At 41.6% G+C, this 22441-nt stretch overlaps 1 protein-coding gene across 14 annotated transcripts in view; it reads left to right on the top strand.

The window, feature by feature from the left end:
* CACNA1A (calcium voltage-gated channel subunit alpha1 A) overlaps nucleotides 1-22441 on the top strand; it is a 1308076-nt gene that overhangs the window by 993756 nt on the left and 291879 nt on the right. For all 14 annotated transcript variants that reach the window (XM_086961990.1, XM_086962030.1, XM_086962039.1 and 11 more), the window contains one exon: nucleotides 1062-1189. In XM_086961990.1, the coding sequence (XP_086818116.1) occupies nucleotides 1062-1189 (128 nt within the window). The remainder of the gene's footprint in view (nucleotides 1-1061; nucleotides 1190-22441) is intronic.

Below are 22441 nucleotides of genomic sequence, written 5' to 3'. Positions count from 1 at the left end.
TGGCACACACAAACGTGTGTATATATACATATATATGTGTGTGTGTGTGTGTATATATACTTATATATATGTATATATACATACACATATATATATTTGTTTATTAATCTGATCTTAGTGTTATTTTAAAACTGGGACTCCTCTGAAGATGGTTTAAGTACCCTACAATGTGTTACAGGAGTGAAGGCAAACACTGTATGTGCGATATTTGTTTATTGTGATGCAAACATTTCGCAGGAAATACTTATACATAAATATGTTGGATTAAAGGATAGTGAAATAGATTGTATGTGTGAGTCCCAGTGTAATGGAGACATGGTGTATTGTATATCTGTGTGGCTATTCCATCATCTTCAGTTCCTTTCTGTACTGTATTTGTATTGTTTCTACTGATTATACAATCACATTCATGTGTTTTCTATTTGCCTTACCCAACTCATTCTTTCTTGTTTTGTCTCTCTTCCTACCACTTCTAACCTCTCTTTGATTATCTGTCTTCCTTCTCTCTCTCTCTCTCCATTACCCACTCTCTCTCACACATGCATTCTCTCTCTCTGTCTCAATCTTTCATGGTTCTCTTATGCTGTCCCTTATTTTTATATCCCCTCTTATATATCTATTACTAATTCATATTTGTGTCTCATTTTTTTACTATCTCTCTCTTTTTCGCACTGTCCCCCTCTTTCTCACTGTCACTCATTGTATCTCTTTTTCTTACTCTTTCTTCTGTCATTCTCCCCTACATTTGTTTCTCTTTTCTCTGCCCTCCCTTCTCTTTGTCTCTATCTCACTTTCTCTATCTGCCCTCTTCCCTCTGTCTTTTTCTGTCCCTTTCTCTCATACCTCTTTTTCTCTGCTCTCCCTCCTTTCTCTTTATCTTACTCTCTCTAACTTCCTCACCCCTCTGTCTCCTTTTCTCCCGCCTCTGTCTTTCTCCTTCTACCTGCTCTTTCTCTTTCCCTCCCGGACTATCTTTTTCTCTGTATATCTTTCTCTGTTAATTTCCCTTTCTTTTGTTTTCCCGCCTCTCCTCCATGCTCTCCTTAATGTTGTTGCTGCAGATGTTGAACCTCTTTGTTGCTGTCATCATGGACAACTTTGAGTACCTAACCCGTGATTCGTCAATCCTGGGGCCACACCACCTGGATGAGTATGTGCGAGTCTGGGCAGAGTATGACCCTGCGGCCTGGTAAGAATTTGATACCTATTTAAGCAAATGTTTTGTTCGCGTCCACTAGGTTAGAAAATATTAGGTGGCTTTCCCAAGATTTTTCTTGCCTCAGTGTTGTTAAACATCAGCTGGTGTATTCTTATCATGTGGTTTTTCCCATTTGTAGGGTTCTCCTTTTCAAGTATCTCTGAATGTTGCACCCCTCAGTGATTCCCCAATGCATAGCTCCCCCATGTTTCTTATCCCTGCCGCCCACACATCTCAATGATTGCATAATGCAAAGAAGTTCATATGGGGTAGCCATGTCCCTCTTGTACTTCAGCATTTTCCAATTGTAAGGCTCTACAGCTTTCATATCGTAAGCTTTAGTAATACATGTTCCCTACCCCAGCTTTGTGATTGTCAGTGAACAGTCACAGTGTCCTCTATGTGCACCTCTGGTTATTCTATGTCACAGTGATTACCTAACGCAGTTACCGCCATGTAATGTGTCTTTGTCTCTTGCCCCTTCGTGATTGTCGGTGGAGAGTTACTCATGTGATATGTCAGTATCCCACACCCCTATCTGATTACCTTTTGCAACGTTCTCCATGTTTATATCTTACAATCATTCCTTGATGAGAGTGCCCACCATGTAATGTTTTTCTGTCCCTCCTGCACTTCACTAAATCCCCATTACAGAGCACAAAGTTTCATACCATTGCATCTGTTTATGTGCGTTAGATCTCTCCCCAACTCCCCAATGCGGATGCTCCAATTTGATCTATCGCTTTCTGCCCCAGATCTCAAACTATTTCCTCAGTTCAAATAACCATGCTTTTCTTCCTGCAGTAAATCACTACCCTTTGTCCCTGACAAATGCCGTGCCTCACCACCACCCCCCAAGCAGTCTATCTCTAGCCCTCACACATGACGTTAGTCCTCCAGTGATGACCCCCTTGTGTTTCATTTTATGCAGTACTTTTATGTGCTTCTTATGCTTCAGTGATTCCCTGAGGTAGAGTTCTCTATTCCATACACGCCTCAATGATTCCCCAATGCAGACCACATTGCGGTTTATTTATGTCACTCACCCTATCACTGATTCTGTTGTGCAGAGTCCAATGACATTTTTCTGTATCTCATGCCCCTCAGTGGTTCCATAATGTAGAGTGCTCTTCCCACCCACTGTCTGACTCTTTCTTTCATAGCGAGTCCACAGGACTTAGTACCATTGGGTTGCACTGCACCTTCTAGTTTTTTCTTTAAAAAGCACATGCCATTGTTTGTCTATGTTACTAACTAATGTTAGTTTTTTCTCCTTCAGGCAATCCAATGAAAATACTAATAACTACAATGCCTGCTTTTGGGGGTGTATATTTACTGTGGGTGTGGATGTATCTGTGCCTACGTCTTACAATGTCATGTTATGATCTAGGAAGGGATGGGAGGGATCTGTGTGGGCGGATATACAAAAATATATTTTTTTATCTCTGGTCAAGGGAGGCTACGGTTTGTAAAGTGTCCATTGAGTGACTTCTCCTCACCCTCCGTTTAGGAAGCAGACAGAATGTTTTGGAATATTTTGAGTCATGATGTTACTCGCTCTTTGAAATATCTGGTCATCTGTTATGCTATGTTTTAAGTGATCACAAGCCCTCTCCTTGTGAAGTTAGAGATTGGGTGGCTCTGTGGTTCGAGCATTTCGTTTCTAGCCACAGCTTTAAACCTGACCAGCAGGGCTGTGATCAGAATATATTCGTTTATGGGGGTGTTTTTGGCAACTTGTGTAATGTGATGGTCTTGGATCAGTATCCAGTTTACGTAAACCACCTCCACTGATATCATAAATGTCCGGAACCCATTTGCAGTATAAGTTAAGTTAGAGTTGGCTGACAAGTGACTACTTGCCCAAGCCATTCTGGCATTTCAGAGCCACTTGCCCATCATGGCATTAGACCAGAGCAGTTCACTTTTTTTATTTTTTTTATTTTACAGAGTTTTATATAGCGCAAACTTGACCCGAATCAGGTATCAGAGCGCTTTACATAGCACCAGTTGCATTACATGAGGACACATTAATTTTTGTTAGTCACGGGGAGATTAAGTGATTTGCCCAGAATCACAGGATGTTCAGTGTCATTGCTGACACTCAAACCCAGTTCCTCAGATTTGAGATCGACTGCCCTAGCCGTTAGGCCAACTCCTCTTCCCTCCTTGAAGGAAAATGTGTATGGGTTAAACACAACTTTCTAACAAATAATATGAGGAGAGCCTTGCTCCACCATAGACTCTACACTGCGTTACTGCACAAAAGCAAATCTAACCTGGTATGTTTGACCCAGAGAGATAGTTCTTTAACACCGAGTGCATACTCCTTTGAAAACCTCTCATGTGAGAAGACACACAAGTCTGTGCACCGTTTGTGGCACTGTGGTTAAGAAGAAGAATGTAAGATAGCAACCTTGTACTTAGCACTTAAAACAGCTCTGCTATAGTAACTGCAAGCACCTTTCTTGCTGGCTTTGACTCAAAGAGACATCTCTTAAATATACTGAATACATTTCTTGCTTTAAGGACCTCTCTTGAGATGTATATGAGAAAATCCTATGCTTCAAATAATAAAGAAAATCATCTTTTCAAAACTCAGCCCAACTTGAACATGCTAACAAAAAGCACACTTGTAGATTCATTCATCAACCTTTATTCCAATTTAGTCTGCAAATATAATTAGTCCTATGCATTTCCTATTCATGCTTGCATTAGATGATGTGTTTTCACACTTTTGCCAGTTCTTTGCTACATGTAGTTCTGTTTACAGTCCCATCATAAGCAGCACCGCTCATTTCAACTGACTGTCAACATCTTGAAAGAGTGAATAATGGAGAGAAACATATTGAACAGGGTTAGCAATAGCAACAAAGAGTTCTCACTAATTTTATTTAGCAACTTTTTTGGAATCGCTTTTGGTGAGTGCCCTTACTTGTGTTCTGTGGGGTAATGCTGCTGCTTGGAGGCCTAGGGAGTAGAGGGAAGGTGCAGTGCATCCTTATATGAATGGAGCGATATCAAATAATACAAACACAGATAACATCTTCAAAATCCTAAGCTCAAAGAAGAAGTTGTGACTTGACCGAGACGCAGTTTACATATATTGATTAGAGAGAGTTTTCCATGAACAACTAATGGATAATGCGTTGGTGAACCAAACCATGTTGTCTCCTTGATAAAAGAAATTATATTTCTGAACAGTAAAGAAACAAGCATGTGTCACACAAACCCTGCAGGTAAACATTTCCTAATGATTTGAACAAAACTCATGTAAGCAGTTTTTGTTCTTTAGGGTCTCCAGATTCCTAATACCTGAAACACATCTCAATTTAGCTGTATATACTTCTCCACTGATGGAGAAACTGATATCATTTTTTTAAAAAAAATTTTAAAACCTTTATTGCACAGTATCAGCAAAACAAATACGGGCCCACAACCGTCCGGCCGGCCACGACATCATTTAAGCAATGTAGCAAGCTATACGGCGACTCGGTAGTACCTTAATACAAAATAACAATCAGCCTGGGTTACACTGGATATCTTCGCACTACCGAGAAACAGGAGAAGTTAAGGTTAATTTTTAAAGTTTTTTAAGGTATGTTTCAAAGTATAAGAACTAAGAAGGATCAGAGGCCAAACAATCCACCGAAGACATGAGAGGGCAATGTCTACCAGAAGAGATCAAACAAGCAAAAAACATAATCAGAGTAGCGGCATAGGGATGATACAACAGGATAAACAATAATAAAGTATATTGCATGCCAGTCGCTGCCCCCCTCACACAGAACCACCCTACTGACCCAAGGAAGAAACAGGAAAAGGAAAAGAGTGTAAGAATAGAGAGAAAAATAAGGCCCATAGAAACTGAAACGGACAAAATAACCCCCCCCCCCCTACCCCACCCTACACGCATGCAGAGGCTACGGCCTACCCCCCCCTAGCAGTGTGCCTGTCGCCCAAAAAAGAGTACCCGAAATACAGACGCAGAAAGAAAAGGAAGAAAGAAAGGAATCATATAAAACCGGAGGAGGGCCATACGTATGTGCTCCAGACAATCAACATGTACAATCTCGGCTGCCCATCGCCGGATCCCCGAACCAATGTAAGACAACGTTCAACTCCCCCGTCTATCCTTCATAGTCCCAGCAGTGCAAGCAACCGCAGTCCAAGAAAGGGGGAACATCCTCAACCTTGCCCCCTGCGATCTGGCGTATCGACGTAGTCCAGCTGTACAGTAGCCATCTTGGATGAGTTAAGCGAACGGAGTGACCACAACAGAATAGGACGCTGTCCACCAAGGTCTGTCCATCTCAAAGCCATGTGTGCAACAACGGTACAAAAGGGGGCAACGCATTGCAGCAATCCTCCAAGGTCGGCCGGCCAAAGCAGTAGCATCAGCTTCAGGATAAAGTAGGGAATGTCTCCAGTAGACCACAAAGGAGTTGCCGGACATGGCGTCCGGAGACGATTCCCCAGCCAATGCACAAGCCCACAAACACCAGACCACTTCACCACCATTACAGTCAGCACCCCGGGGGTATCGGGATCACGTACCTCCAACGCCTCCGAGCACACCTGGGTAGGCAGTCCACAGTAGTCGGACACAAGGTGTGGCGCAGTGCCCCGCAATCGAGAGCAAACTCGGCCAGTCGGGGGCACGTCAGAGGAAATAGCATCCAGTCGGTCCCCTAGATCACAGGCGTTGTCGTGTAGAGCAACTCGCAAGGTACCCAGGGCGCTCAGAATGTCCCCAATCCGCAATGGTGCCTCAGGAGAGAAGGATGCAGCAGGTCCCTGCACACGGGGCTCACGGACTTGTAGTAGCCCTCGAGACTGGCCATCAGCATCACCTCCAAGTAGCCGATCACCCCGCCGGTGTTCCACATAGCACAACCGGGCCGGGGGCACAGAGGGAGCACAGTCCATTTTGACACCATGCACGGTGCCAATGCAGTGTCAGCAGTCGGCTGTACCCCCAGTTGCAGCCCGGGGTGTTAATTACAAGTGCAGAGTGCTCGATCTTCAAAATGGCACCCACCGCATAGCTGAGATAGACGAGAAAGCAAGCAGGGCCGTCCACGAGCCGGGGCGATGATACAATGTAGCAATCGCAGCTGCGGTATCTTCCAAGTGAGCGGAACAGAATGGATCGCCGCAGCGGAAAACACAGTGCGGCAGCTGCCCTCCGCCGGCCGGCTCTGCCCCGCCTTCAATGGCCGCTGTTATTGTGATCAGGGCCGGCCGGCCCCGAGGAACAAAGACCAGGTCAGCGCCATTCAGCGCCAGGGAGGAGGCGAGGACGCCCCGTCGCTTCCACCGCAGGGAACGTGCTGATAAACACACCGTTGGAGTCGGAGTCACCTCCCGGTTCTGAGGACTCGACTCAAAGACAGGATTGCTGGCAGGATAATTCGCGGTACGGGAGGAAAGCGAGAGGATCGGCGGAGCCGAGGTATTACGCGGCCATCAAGGCTGCAGGCTAGGCTCCTCCCCCTGTTTTTTGTTTTTAAAAAACATTCTCTGCCATGCGATCTTACTTGGATTCCTAATCTTAAGAATGTTTCCAACAGTTCAGGACATTTGTGTACAAATACTTTCGAAATGACCAGAAATAAATTAATTCATTATGTCCTTCACTTGAATTGGAGCTCTATGACTTCTTACAGCAGGGAAACCCCAGAAGACAATTTAAACAGTGAAACACTTCAGTTAAGATTTCCTCATATGTCTTGTTAGGTTATTTTAAATCTATACTTCTATCTCCATTCAGTTTATGCTTCAATGTTCTATCTTAAGTGTGTTTTATTTTCTACCTGCATGCAACTTTCCAGCTGAGTCAGTTGCTCAGATGAAGTGTTGTGTCATGGCTCCAAACAGAAAAAAGAACGCTAGCACTTCAAGGTTGTCTAGAAGCGGTGCTGTGGACTCTCCACTGGTTCCTCTATTAGGTCCTATACTGGTCCTAATTTGTCCACTGCGAAGTGTATTTGGTACTATCTCAACTGGATGGTTGCACAGGCTTGCCATAACTTAATACAGCCTTCCAAGATTAAGCAATCTTTTCCTTCCCTTTGTTAACTGGCAGAGGGTTGTTACGCCTGGTAAAGATGGATTTAATAACCATGGTTCATACAGTATTCTTATACCTCAAATTTCAATTCTTCATTGATTCAATTGTAAGGCCTGCACAAAAGCCCCAGCTAGAGAGGTACACACCGAATCCAAAACCTGGAGTATTTTCCATTTCTTAAATATTTCACTGTTATGTTTGGGTGTTCTTTGTCCAGCAAGAAGGTACTAAAGCCAACACCTAAGTTACCCTTCGTGCAGCAATCTGTAAGAGCACAGGATGATAACCCAAGGGCTGATGACAGTTTCAGCCAAGCAATATTTAAGAATATCACTCTTTAAACTGAATTTTGACTGCATCTTACTCCACCGCCTGCACCCCTTTTAAAGCTGCACTCGCAGTGCGAATATAAAGTTAGTGACAGAAGACATAATTAATTTCTATTACATGTATCATTAGAGCATTCGATTAGCAATATTCCTTCACAGAAATGAAGGTGCAGCACAGTAAAATATGAAGCTGACTGATATCATCCTTTAAAAAAGGAAACATGCTAGAGGCTTAATATGACAAACAAGGTAGGAGGGTTATTTGGCCCAGCGTATGGGGCGTGCTAGTGATGACACCAGGTACCTCCCAGTGCAATAATTTAATACATTCTTCAAAATCTCAGAAGCACCCAGATTGACAAACCTGAATGAATGACTGAACAACCTATTACCCTCAAAAAGTCTAAACATTTACAAGAAATTGATTCATTGTTTAAAAAAACACTGGTGTCCCACACTGTTAGAAAATATGCTTCATCTTACATTGTCAATGTATACATTCAAAATGTATCGTGCGAGATAGAAGTGATAGTAGAGCCTTTCAGACTAGGATTTTATGCTCTTGTATTCCACAATTGAGCAGGAGCACACCTGACATGTGGTTTACAGGTACATTTCCACATTATCAAGGCTGTAAAAATATGTATATAAATGAAGTTAAAAAAACCTAGTGTACACACATATTATCTTGATATCTTGATAACATTAGCCAAGACAAAATATTAAATTCAAAGAGAAAATTAACATTTACACATAAAAAGAAATATCAGTTGAACCTTGAAGATCATTACACCTGAACTCAGGTACATATGACCAATCAATTATTTAACCTCATTATTAAAGCCAAGTGTTATATAGATTTTGAAGCAACAATCATCCGAATGTCAGCCTGGGAACTCATGTCAATGAAACTAATTTACACATAATGTTATCAAAACTCTACTATCTCTGCTGATCATATTTTGAATGTCTCTGATTTTATGAAATGGGTACTTAATACGTGCATAATATTGAAAAAGATAAAAATATTACTTAAGTACAAATATATATATATATATATATATATATATATATATATATATATATATATATCTCTAAGCTCACTATCCGTCTGCTCTCCTTCACTCGCGGCCGGGTGCTTTCAGTGGCGAGAGACGGTACCTCGCCAGTCGACTAGACAAAGCTCAGATGCAAGAAGCACGCAGCACTCACGGGGGACTGTTCCAATATAGTTTATTGGAAAACCACTCTCTCAAAGACGCGTTTCGGCCACCGCCTTTCTCAATTAGAGGCCGGCGCCACCCTTAGGCAAGATTTAAATACAGCCAATCAACAAAATAAAGAAAGGACATGTATAGTGCATTCTTACCACCATTTCTAAGTGGTGTTTTCAGTTGAATCACTGACAAAATTGAGCCCTAGATGGGCAATTTTGAACACACAAATAATAATTGTTTAACAAATTCAGCACATAAAAAGAAATATCAGTTGAACCTTGAAGATCATTACACCTGAACTCAGGTACATATGACCAATCAATTATTTAACCTCATTATTAAAGCCTAGTGTTATATAGATTTTGAAGCAACAATCATCCGAATGTCAGCCTGGGAACTCATGTCAATGAAACTAATTTACATATAATGTTATCAAAACTCCACTATCTCTGCTGATCATATTTTGAACGTCTCTGATTTTATGAAATTGGTACTTAATATGTGCATAATATTGAAAAAGATAAAAATATTACTTAAGTACAAATATATATATATATATATATATATATACACACACACAGATATATATATATATATATATATATATATATATATATATATATATATATATATATATATATATATATATATATATATACACACACACACACACACATATCATAGACATAGCATTTTTAGGTTTGCTAATAACTTTGGCCCTGTTTGACAAATCTTCACGAAACTTTCCAAAAAATAAGTTTATCCACCTCAGCTCCTTCTTGGTGTCGGGGTGATCCATCAAGTGGGGGGCGAGAAAAATGCAGTCCCAAACCATAAACTCCCCATTCCGAAACTCTTGTGGGCGTGCCATGGAGCATTTTTCCCCTTGAGCCATCTTGCTCCTGTGGGAGCTCTGATTGGCTGCCAAAACATGAGAAAAATGTTGCTGGAAGCCATTACATGACTCAGAGACTTATTCCCCTGTCCAAAAGTTGTAAAAACAATGGAGCCAAAAAAGACGAACAAACCTGCAAAAAATGTCACAATCTTGCAAGACTCTTGTGGGATCAGAAATAAAATATAAAATATAAAATTGGCAGCCAGACCGCATTTTATTATATTGTGCCCTGGGGAGCCTACCTCTGGGCTGTATTTAGAAAGCGGAGGGGAACTGCGCTACCCCCCTCTCCAAACCATAAGAGGCCCCGGGAAGCCCACCTCTGGGGCGATCTCATTATTCATGAGAGGGGGCAGCACGGCCCCACTTCCCGAGCTTCTAAAGGCCCCAGGGATCCCACCCCCAGGATCATAAATGCATCATATGGAGAGAGGGGCCGAACGGAACCAAACTTGGAGCATGAAAAAGGCCCCAGGGCGCCCATCCCGGGCCGATTCCTTTAACCCCTTCTGTGCTCATGACGAGCTCAGCTCGTCATGAGGCACCGTGCTCCTGTGCACCGTGCTCCTGTGCTCATGACGAGCTGAGCTCGTCATGACCACACCCATTTCCATTATGGTCCAGCATAGAAGAAAAATAACTCAAGCAGCGATGGTGCTAAGGGAGAGGAGCTGTGCGGCCCCTTTCCCTGAACCATTAAAGCCCTGGAAACCCCATCCCTGAGGACCGGCTCATCCCCGGACATAGCGGTTTCTCTGCCCCACTAGCGCAGGCAGGGAAACCTGTGTTAGCTCTCGCTTGGCAGGAGCATTTTTAAATCTCAGTGATGCAGGCAGGAAAACAGATCATAAAATGTCTCTTGCCCGGAGGGAGCAGCATTATTAGCTACTCCCTCCAGGAGAGAGCAATGCCGGCTCCCACTGAATGCGAGGAGCCGGCTGGGGCTCTGGGCAGCTTGAGACTTCCCCCGCAGCCCCCAACATGTGTGCCCTGGGTGGGCACCCACCTTTAAGATGCCCAGCCTGGGGAATAGAGTCCCCAGGACTGAAATAGCCCCAAGGAGGGAAGATGTGTGCCCTCCTCCCCTTCAGAATTGTGCTACGTCCCGGGGATGGGGTCTCAGAACTGAAATCGGCCCAGGGGGGAGGGATTGTGCCCTCCCTCCTCTTCAGGCCATGGGGGATGGGGTTCCGGGGACTCAAATTGGCATGGCCGCTTCGGCAAGGGGTTGCATATACATACTGTAATTAAGTAATTATGTTTAAAAAAACGAAAAAATCATTGAAAAAAACAAAGGTTAAAGTAACATTATAGTTAAGTAACTATGTCAGTGATTTTATTAACTAAAGAAACACAGAAATTCATTAGTTATAGTTAGCAACGCTAACTATAACTTGTGCCCACACCGTGCACTGTTTATGACCTCACATATGACATCACTCATGTCATCTCAAATGACAACATTGATGACATCATCCAAGCTTCATTTTGCTGCATATTGCTGTATACATTATTATGGTACAAAACGGGGTGGTGATGGACGGAGCATCTGAATCAATCAAACACTCACACCCAGTCAAAAGATCTGGGTTTAATCCATCACTGTTCTTTAGCCAACTCAGCCACCCCAGTTCAGACATGACTATATGCAAATCAGTCTGACCCTGTGCCTCATGGGAACAGTCCATCCCGAACTGCCAAGTCATGTCTTCCCTGGACCGGAGACAAGCTTCCGAGGACCGGTTTCTGGCATTCCAGCCATCTTCAGCCCGGCTTGCTTGAATCCAGTGGCAAAGTGAGTAAGGGACTCACGTCTGAGCATACCCTGCCACACTTATGGCGGCCAAAAGCGGTACAAAAGGGGGTGGTGATGGACGGATCATCTGAATCAATCAAACACTCACACCCAGTCAAAAGATCTGGGTTTAATCCATCACCGTTCTTTAGCCTACTCTGCCACCCCAGGTCAGACATGGCTATATGCAAATCAGTCTGACCCTGTGCCTCATGGGAACAGTCCAGCCCGAACTGCCAAGCCATGTCTTCCCTGGACCGGAATCAAGCTTCCGAGGACTGGTTTCTGGCCTTCCAGCCGTCTTCACCCCGGCTTGCTTGAATCCAGTGGCAAAGTGAGCAAGGGTCTCACGTCTGAGAATACCCTGCCACACTTATGGTGGCCAAAAGCGGTACAAAAGGGGGTGGTGATGGACGGAGCATCTGAATCAATCGAACACTCACACCCAGTCAAAAGATCTGGGTTTAATCCAACACCGTTCTTTAGCCCACTCTGCCACCCCAGTTCAGACATGGCTATATGCAAATCAGTCTGACCCTGTGCCTCATGGGAACAGTCCAGCCCGAACTGCCAAGCTATGTCTTCCCTGGACCAGAAACAAGCTTCCGAGGACCGGTTTCTGGCATTCTATGGCATAAGAGGTCTGGCAGTAAGTACAACATAGCTCAGGATAAGATCAGGCATCAATAAAACCAACGCCAGAAACAACTCTCATAGGTGTTGAAAACAAGCATTATGGGGAAAATTGACCATATAGCATACGCTTTACAGGTAGCATAGTTCACATTAACAATCAACCAAAGCTATATCAGAAACCCCCATTGAGTACGATGTTCAATCTGTATACAACTGCTCAGAGAAAGCCAAAATAGTGAATGCTAATTATTAAACAAATGCCCTACTATGGAAAGCTTTTATCTGTATCAAACCCCTTACACACAACGAACTTACATTAAGAAATTAAGTTGATATCAGTAGAGAATTGAGTATTGTAAACTATGCTTAATCTATGGGGAAAGTTCATTCTATACCACACTGTTTTGAAATAATGAAACTCTAATGAGAAATACACCGCAGGGTATTACAAATAATCTACTAAGAACAGTCAACATTCTATGCAACAGTTGTCAAATAAGACACTATTTGCTAAAAAATAACCAAGATCTGAAGGTTGTATAGATCATACTAGCTGCACTCTTCATACTGTGGTAAAAACTTTACAGAAAGTCCATCGTCTGAAGCAAAACAAGCACATGGACATAGGTTAGTATGTGGTGCACACACTCTTCTATCTTAAATATAAATTATCATGATGAGACAATTCTATCTAATAACTCAAGACTGCTTTCAAAAGTTAGTATCTACTAAGTAAAACCTTTCTCCTGTTGGAAACTTTTTCTGCAGTACCAAAATGTTGTGTGGATCATAATAAATACGTCAACTGTCACTTGCTCACATTACTCTTGAATGCAAACATTTCTAATGTGTTCAGTACCTCTACACATCTATGGTGCATTAGGAGCATGTGTGTTTTGAAAAACTTTACACCGATTAGCTGGACCCAAGCTGTACACAATTACGTAGAAAAGTAATATGGTAGTTACCCACCACTATGTAAACTGTAAAACAAACTAGAGCACTCACTGGTTGATGTCATCAGGAAGGTCACTTGAGATGTCTTAGAACATGGCATGAGTGATGTCATATGTGAGGTCATATGGAGTTCCTTTGCAGCGGTGCAAGTTCTAGTTAGCGCTGCTCACTATAACTGGTGAATTTCTGTGTTATTTTAGTTCAAAACGTTAATGTTATCACTGATTAATTCACCTAAGTATAACGTTACTTTAACCTCTGTCTTTTTTCAGTGAATATATGTATGTATGTATGTATATATATATATATATATATATCACATAAGCTGAAAGCAAACTATCTGATTGGCTGGGGCGGTACTCCCTCTGTTCTATTGTCGTACCATGAGGTCAAATCACCAGATCTGATTGGCTGGCCGCACCATGCAGAGAAAGCTGTGGCCACCATTTAATGACTCGGGGGCTCAGGCCCCATGTTGTGCAAAACAAATAAAAATAAGAAATAAGGGGGCAATCTGGGGGTACCCTAACCCCCTGGTTGTTGTGGGGGGCTCCAAGAGGGACACACCCTGGGGTCATATTAAAATTAAAAATAATTGTTTTTTTCGTGGCACCATGGTATTGCAGTTCTATTGCTCAGCTCAATGCGCCTCCCCCCCCCCCCCATGTAATATCGCAGTATTATTACAGTGCTGTGGAGAAAAAATAAGGGAGGATTCTTAGGCCACTGCAAAACTATGGAGCTTGGCAAGCAATGGGGTTTTGGCCTCCCTTTGGTGGTTGAGCACAGGGCCCGGCCAAAAGCATGGGCCAGCGACCAACCCCGTGATGCACAGGGTGGTAGACATGGGGGGTCTAGCTAGATATGGTAAAAAAAAAATTACTTTACGTTAAAAAAAACGTAGAAATTCACTGAAAAAACGATGGTTAAAGTGACTTTATAGTTCGGTATGGTTATAATATCTTACTTTACATTAAGGAATGATGACAACATTGTAAATCGCGGGAGAGCGAGTTAAAGATACTTTCTTGAACTATAACTGGTGAATTCTTTGTGTTTTTTTGTTTAAAATGTAACTTTTTAACTGACATATTCACCTAACTATCACACCAATTTTACCTTTGAGCTTTTGTCAGTGAATTTCTCAGTTTTTTTATATGTAAAGTAAGATATTATGACATTATAACCGTACTCAACTATACTTCAAATTAAACTGTTTTTATCAGTGAAAAAAAATATATACACACACACACACAGACATATATGTATGTTCTTAGTAATTGGGGCAAATACATACAAAAGTAGGATGCCAACCGGAGTAATAGTGAATAAGTTCCAACAGATCTGTCACATTATTTCCATGAGTAGACTTAATAATTAGTACCCATGTTAAGGCTGGAAAAAGAAAAAAGAATAAGTCTTAAAATGCTAAAAAAAACAAATTGTATTCCTTCCAAGTAACCCCGAATTGTAATCATTCCAAGTAAACAAAACAAAAATATGCAATATGCATTCTTAGCCTTATCAAAGACAAGAAATTATTTCCCTGTATCTCCAAGGAATAAAATATTCTAATTTGATACTAAATGATCCAAGAGCTGGACTAATTGATTAGTATGATTAAAAGGCAGCAGTAAATATTAGAAAACAAGAACGCCTATATTACCTACATTTCAAAACCTGGTCTAAAGTAAGGAACCATTGGTTGATATTGTATTAACGATAATGTCAGTGTCACTCAGGCGTGTTCTCCAAATAGTATAACTGGGAGCATAATCCTTCCTTTGCAATGTCTGTAAACGTTAGGGAACTGCCGGACACCAAGATTCCCTCAACATCAGGAAATACCTTGAAATCATCAATTTTAACATTCCATGCTTGTTAATAGACAAGGGAGTAAGAAGCTCTTAGTAGGCAGCCTCAAATCTTAACATGTTCATCTCTGCCAGTGTGACCTGAGAACAACATTTTGGATTGATACTAAAATCTGGACAAGACAAAACAGGATGTAAGTCAACCCTGTGCAGCATAAGAAATCAATACCTATAGCCAACCTTTTTCTGACTCAACAGACACTTGGTAGATTGTGCCTTCAATGAATTCTCGTCATGAAAAGCTCAATCATTCCTTGCTCAATTTCATATACATTATAGATAGTTATATTATAATATATTTAAAATGAACATTTTTCAACTAAAATCAAAAGAAACTTCCTCAGCACACCATAAAATCAAAATGTATGTCCAAAAATCCTACTCAGAATTCAATAAACCAAACCATGTTTTCCTGTTAGAATTAGCATTTTCCTAGCAAAATTTACAAAGGTTACATGTAGAGACCCCTACTATGTACCAATAAGAGCATTCCAATTCAAAGACAAGACTCAAATATTTCATAGCTATTGACAGATGCATGTTTCATGTATTTAATATAAGTGCTGCTATGATTATTCAAATTAGTTCAATAAGGAGGCTATATCCCTGACCAATTTACAACCAAAGTGTTCAAGCCGCACAGCAATTCTCGCTGCATGATTTACCAATCAGAGCTGATGGTCATTGATAGTCGTAAACATTAGAATTTGCGCTCCCTCACTCACACAGGATCTCAAAACACTTCTTTTACTAAATATACACACACATATATAATAGATAAATAAATTGTAAAACTGGAATCGTTAGGTGCCAGACAGAGTAAAATCCACTGCGGCCTATCTCGGGCCAATTTTCCAAAGTTCAAATGTTTTCCATGCTATTATGCAAAATATAACAAGGAGATACTGCAAATTTAAAAAAACAAAAAAAAGAGAACCTATTTTTAGGATATTCCACCCTTCTTCCTCCAATGACATTGAATAACATCACTGAAGCAAAGTGAAAATGCAGCCAGATAGGCAGCCGACTGCAGAATTGAAAACAAGGACTGTTTCTTTAAGAATACAGAAATCCTGCCAACTTCATCATGCTTTGTATTTGCTGTTGCTGAATGATATTAGTTCTTTTTCTGGTTTGTGCTGAGGGGATCTCAGGACACCTTTGGGGGATTTATCCTTTGTTTTTGCCCAAAAAATCTTTTTCAAATTTCAGTCGGCGAGACTTTGCCTGATGTCTTTTGAAGAAGAGAATGTTTCCTTTCAGTATTTTTTATTTTTTCAGTCATTTTTGCCATCCTATTTCAACATCTTTCTATCTATCTCTGTCAAATGTCCCATTTTTTGGAAGAAAAAAGTGACTAATGACCCATATGCCCTTATTGTGGCCTGTCTTTCCAATTCCCATACTGTGGAGGAGTGTTCAGTATATCAGAAAATGTTTAGAAGAACCCAGACGGACCGGGAGGGCATCTGCCTTAGAAGTTGGTTAGAGGATGATCTCAAAAGGCAGAAGATGAAAGAAGCACAAAACACCATGGAGCAGCTGGTGCTGTTATGCTTCTCCTTCAAGTCAACCTCACTTATCTGCCCCCAAGGACTCCATCAGATGGTATCCTTAGAATTGAGTAGGCCTATAAATCACAGACATTCAAGACACAGACATCCAGCTCTTTCGTGTTGACTGCCTTCACTATTTCGAGCACCAATTCAATACCAATCTTGACTTTAATGCCAATGAAGCCTAGCTTTTGTTGTACTCAACTTTAAAACACTTCTCTTGAGGCCTTCAACATAGAGATATTCTAGCTCCATTTATTTCTTATTTCATTGAGATGGTCAAGGTTGAGATCCTTTCATAGAAATTCGACTTTGAGGACCAAAGTCCACAAAATAAATTACTCTTCCTCTGAGTCTCCGCTCAGGGATCGTCATCTAGCCTTTGTGATCTCACCAGAAGATCCCCTCCAGATTCTTTTGCAACCTTTGAGTCTGTCCTCAAATCCTAAAACAGTGAGTGATTCAAAGTCGTCTGCTACTCTGAAGAATGATTTGTCTCCTCCTGTTGAGCCTCCAAAAGATCCCTCTTCACCAAAATTAGATCTGGGGCCACCGATAGATGTCCCACCATCCTCCAAGTAAGTGGAAAAGGACAAGAAGTCTCTGTCATTTGTCTTTAGACATTTCACATACCAATACTGACACAGATTCTATATCCTATACTCCAACCTCACCTCTCAGTTTGTCCTACAGTATCTCCTCTTTCAACAATATCTCCACCTTTCAAGAGGTTTTGCTCAGGGGTACAATCTTTGAATTTTAGTTTAAACAATTTAAACACTGGTAACAGTAGTAGTGGAGAGATTGCAGCACAGTGTAGTCTGAGTTTCTGCTACCCCTAGTGCTGGGGTTTGTGAATATTGCTGATGTAAATGTTTTCTTAATGGAAAAGTCTCCAGTATCCACCAAAGTGGCTCCCAGGCTGTTGACAAAATAGAGGCCTTCAGAACAAGGCCCCATTTTTCTTAGAACTGAACCTGATTCTGATTCTATAACAGCTTCTGCAGTAAGATAATGAAAACCTCCATGCCAGAACAAACGATGCCTTGAGACAGATAGAGCAGTAAGAATGATGCTGTGGAGAGAAAAGTGTGTAGTGCTTTAGCAAGACACAGAAATCAACTAGTATGACACAGCTCATAGGTCATTCTGACAGAGCATTATGAGAGTCTTTCAAAATATTGTCTGAGGAACTCCCAAAAGAGAGAAAGAAAAATCTCATAGAAATTCTTCATAAGGGCTTGTTGATCTGGATTCAGCAGACATAGCATCGATGAAGGACTAGAAGAATTATGCTGTGTAGAACATTGTGAGTGCACTTGACATCTATAAACTATGATGTCCAGCAAAAGATTTAAAATTTGCCTTTTTTGGACTGTGGGCCTTATTTGTGGTTGGCAGGTGACCCGCCATGGTGGCGGAGGTGATTACATCCAGCACCCTTTCCACCCATTCCTTTTGTTTGAACTGAGAAAGGCCAGAGTGGACCTATTTTTCTTGATTCTGACTGTCCCAAAGTGGCCGTGTCAGTTCTGGTACAGCAACCTGTTGAGACTGTCATGATGTTTATTGATACAACTTAAGAACCACCCAAAGCACATTTCCGGGCACAACGGATAGATCCTCCACCACTACCTAAAGTCACTCAGACAGGCAGCTTGGTTCCTGATTATTTAGAGTTCGTCATCTCGACTTCTGGCTAATTTAAGCAGAAATTGATTCAAGCATCAGCAACTGCTACAACAAAGACTTATAATGCTTCTGTTTGCGGTGCAAGGACAAAGGACTCAATCCAATATCTACAAAACCCCATCAAGTGCTGCTGTGCTTACTAGCCAAGGGCAGTCTCAGATAGACCTTGATCAGAGTTTATTTGGCTGCAACTTCGAGATTTTGGAGAACGGACAATCATCATCATTGTTATTCTTTTAAAGAATCATCAAACAACTTTTTAGGAATTTCTTCCTCTGAGGCACCCTCCTGAGCCACAGGATTAAATGCAGTGTCGCCTCCTTTTGAGGCGATCCATAGAGCATGTATGCAAAACATCTAATGGAAGACAGTGCTGTTGCTGGCTCTCAATTGTTGCTTTTTCAAGGCTGCCCTTTTTTATGTTTCAAGAGACAGGATTGCTGAATAAGCTTGCCATTTTAATCTAATATTTGACTATCAATGAAGATCCAAAGATAGAAAAGGGGAACTTATTTACTTGAAATCCTAGTTCTTTATTGCAGGCATCCTCATCGAAGTCATAACCAGCACCCTCACCTCCCTGTCTTGTACATTCATCAGCATAGTTTCTGGTTGTTCTATCCTGCATTATTCATTTTAAAAAGAACTAGTGTTATCCAGCAACCACCTGTACAAGGCACAATTGGATTGCCAGGGTAAATGGAGTCTTAAAAGCATAGTCCATATTTTTAGTTGAGTAGATTATTGCCTATCTCTATTGCCACTTCATTTCAGCCATGTTTTGCAATGTCATTTGGAGACAGTACTTTAGAATATGCTGCAGTGAAGTTTAATCTTTTTTGCTACGTTTTATAAAACAGAGTGGGAAAACATTTGAAAATTGGACTAAAATGGACATAGTTGTTTACTCTGGCTCTTAGTGCTTTTACTTGTACTATTTAATTATATACGATATATGTACATATGGTAAAATAAGTGTTCTGAGTTCCCTCATAGGCCAGGAACATAGTCTAATGTTTATATTTTCAATGAAGATGCAGAATTAAGATTACAAGTAAGTAACTTTCCCTTCTATAAATATCTACACTTTCATGCAGCTGTTCATTTTTACATTGTATGTATTCTGAAGAAGTGTTGCGTTATTGGCTTGCTTGAGTGGTGCAATCACTCATCAGCATTTCTAGTGCGCGGCACTGTCACACCTGGAGGTATCTGGGCCCTGAGGTGCGAGGTCTCTGTCATGCCAACTATCCCTGCGACAGGTCTTGAGGAGATAGCGGTAAAAGGAAAGAAACTAGAAGAAAAAGGCAATACAGAGGGCAGAAAAACGAGCAAGCAAAAAAGGCAAAACAGAGGGCAGAAAAACGAGCAGAAAAGGCAAAACAGAGGGCAGAAAAAACAGCAGAAAAAGGCAAAACAAAGGACAGAAAAATTAGCAGAAAAGGCAAAACAGAGCAAGAAATGAGCAGAAGAGGCACAAACAGAGGGCAAAAAAACTAGCGGAAAAGTAAAAACATAGGCCAGAAAAAAGCGCAGATAAGGAAACCGGAGCAGAAGAGGGCAAAACAGAGGGTAGAAAAATGAGCAGGAAAGCAAAACAGAGGGCAGAAAAACGGGTTGGAAAGGCAAAACAGGAGAAGAGGGCAAAACAGAAGGCACAATAATGAGCAAAAAAGGCAAAATAGAGCAGAGGAGTGCAAAGCATAGGGCAGAAACATTTGTGAAAAGGCAAAATGGATGGCAGAGAAATGAGCAGAAAAAAGGCAAAAGAATGTAGAAAAAAGAGCAGAAAAGGCTAAACAGAGGGAGGAATACAAGCAGGAACAGGCAAAATAGAGGGAAGAAAAACTAGCAAAAAAAGGCAAAACAGAGCAAGAAACGTGCAGAAGGCGTACCAACAGAGGGCAGCAGGTAGACAGGCAGCAGAAGGTTTCGGGCAAGCTGGACAGGAGAACTGTCATAGGATGAGCTGGCACAAGGACCTGCAACAAACAAGTAATATTGATTTGTTAACGCTAGAAAAGAGTTATTGTGCTATCACCTTGTAAAGCAATAGGGAAAATGGAAACAGAAATAAAAAATTGTTTCTTCCAAAGGTACACATATTAATATAGCCCTAAACCAGCATCTGTTGACAATTTAGGCACAAACACTTCTCGTATGAAATCAGACAAGCAGCGGCGCGAACCTTTTTTGCAGTGTGTGGTGGCTGTTTCTGTCTACAGATGACAGAACAGAGGTTTGACTGAGTTTACTTCTCATAATCGAGATGTTGTCATGTAAGTTTTACATTTTTTGCAACTTTATTCTCCAGAATTGTTTCTCTCTCAGATTCAATATCCTGTGAACTTCACCTGCAGTTTCAATCAGAATCCTAGAAGATTATGAAGTAGTAAATGATCAGCATCCCCTGATAGTAATCATGATCAGTTCCTAATCACCTTATCACGTATCCAAGGTTCACTTTCCTTGCACGTAATAATTTATGGCCTCATGAGGACACACGCGTTAGTCCAAAAACTGGCAGAAAAAAATTGCATTCAATTTTTCACCAGCACTTATTAGTAGATGTCTGCTCACTTGGGATTAACACTCAGTTTTAACACAGAAATAATGCTGTTGGTAAAACTGAAAATTTGGTATTTGAAGGCATAAAAACATTTGTGCCACTAATCCTCCAGTTTTAACACTATCGGCCCGATTACGATGTGGTTAGGAAATCTTCCTGACCGAATGGGTTTTGGAATGGTTTCTAACCCACTCGGATCAGGATTGTCCAACTGACCAAGTACGATGCATCCGGATGCTTCCAGATACAATTTGGTTGGACTATCATTGACTTCAATGGAAGCCTATGTTCCAACCGAATGCATAGGCTTCCATTTCAGAAAGGTGTGGTTGGGGAAAATTGGGCACCTTGTGGCGGGCACCCCCTGATGCCTGTTACACTGTGCATAGCTGGTAAGGGGGATCCATGGGTACCACCACGAGCTCGGTGCTTTTCTTGTATGGAAAGGGAAGCACTTTAATCACTCCAAAACATAACGCACTACGTTCAGAAGTAGTTAGCACTACTGGGATGCACACAACAGAGTCTACAGAGTTAACTACACAGAGAACCAGAAGGTTCTAGACTTAAGGACCGTTGAAAGTTCACTATGGCAAAGTGGATTAGCTTTCCTCTAATCTGTGATCCGTAGGTCAGTCAGGTATCCTTGACTAGGCAGTTCTAGGGTATGGCAGTGGCAACATCAGCACAGATCCTCACTCTGGTAGATCATCGTTTAGTTTCCTGAACAGACAGGGAGCTCCAGAAATCACTGGGTTTATGTGCTTCAGCTAATGACATACATCCTTGGCAATCTGTGTCTTCTTGGCAGCTCCTCTCCCCGGACATGGTGGCTGGCCTTTTCCTCATCGGGCAGACAGCTCCTGCAAGACAAGGCACTACCTTCTGCCCTCTCAACAGGCAGACAGTATCCCAGGTCTCCGGCAGACCCACAGCTTTTCCAGCACAATGTGCACATTTTGGGAAGTATATACACACCTCTGGGAGACTGGCTTTCAGAGACACCGGCCCTGGATCACAGCAACTCTGTAAGCACTTTGCCAAGTACAACCTTCCTTGGTCAATGAAGTAGCTTTGAAATGAAACCTAGTGGGAAAGTTTTGTTCCCACTTTTGTACATAATTTTCAGACAGTGGATGTGGATCCGCTTCCTAAAGTTCACGAACCACTTGGGGTAGTAACTTTTCATAACTTCATAATCTTTCTGTTGCAGACAATTCTTTGTGTAAGGTGATAGTTCTAACAGCACACAGTGATGAAGCTAGCTTCAAGCAGAAGTACCTATAAAATGAGCACCTAGCTTTCATCATCTATCTTTGATGAGCAACTCAAGGTAAGACAAAGGGCAGAAGCCCTGCCTTGAAACTTCCCTCCATCTAATAAATGAACCTGCTCATCTCCATTCCCCACCATCAATCTAATGGTAGTGCTTATAAACTACTAAGCAGAAACCACCTGCTAAATTGGTCACATGGAATTTCTAAAGGCAGTCCTGTTTCGTTCCCTTAAACACTTCAGTGTCTGGAGCTACACCCTCGAGCTCAGGAATGCAGTCAGTCCAATTCCATTGTCTTTGGAGGCTGTATCAACACCTTCCTTGTGCTCTGTCAAAATATGTGACATTCCAAAATAGATTCCAGTAGCTGC

The sequence above is a fragment of the Lissotriton vulgaris genome, chromosome 1_1 (genome assembly GCF_964263255.1).
Source record: "Lissotriton vulgaris chromosome 1_1, aLisVul1.2, whole genome shotgun sequence".
Taxonomy (NCBI): Eukaryota; Metazoa; Chordata; class Amphibia; order Caudata; family Salamandridae; genus Lissotriton; species Lissotriton vulgaris.
This window is presented reverse-complemented; position numbering and strand designations above follow the sequence as displayed.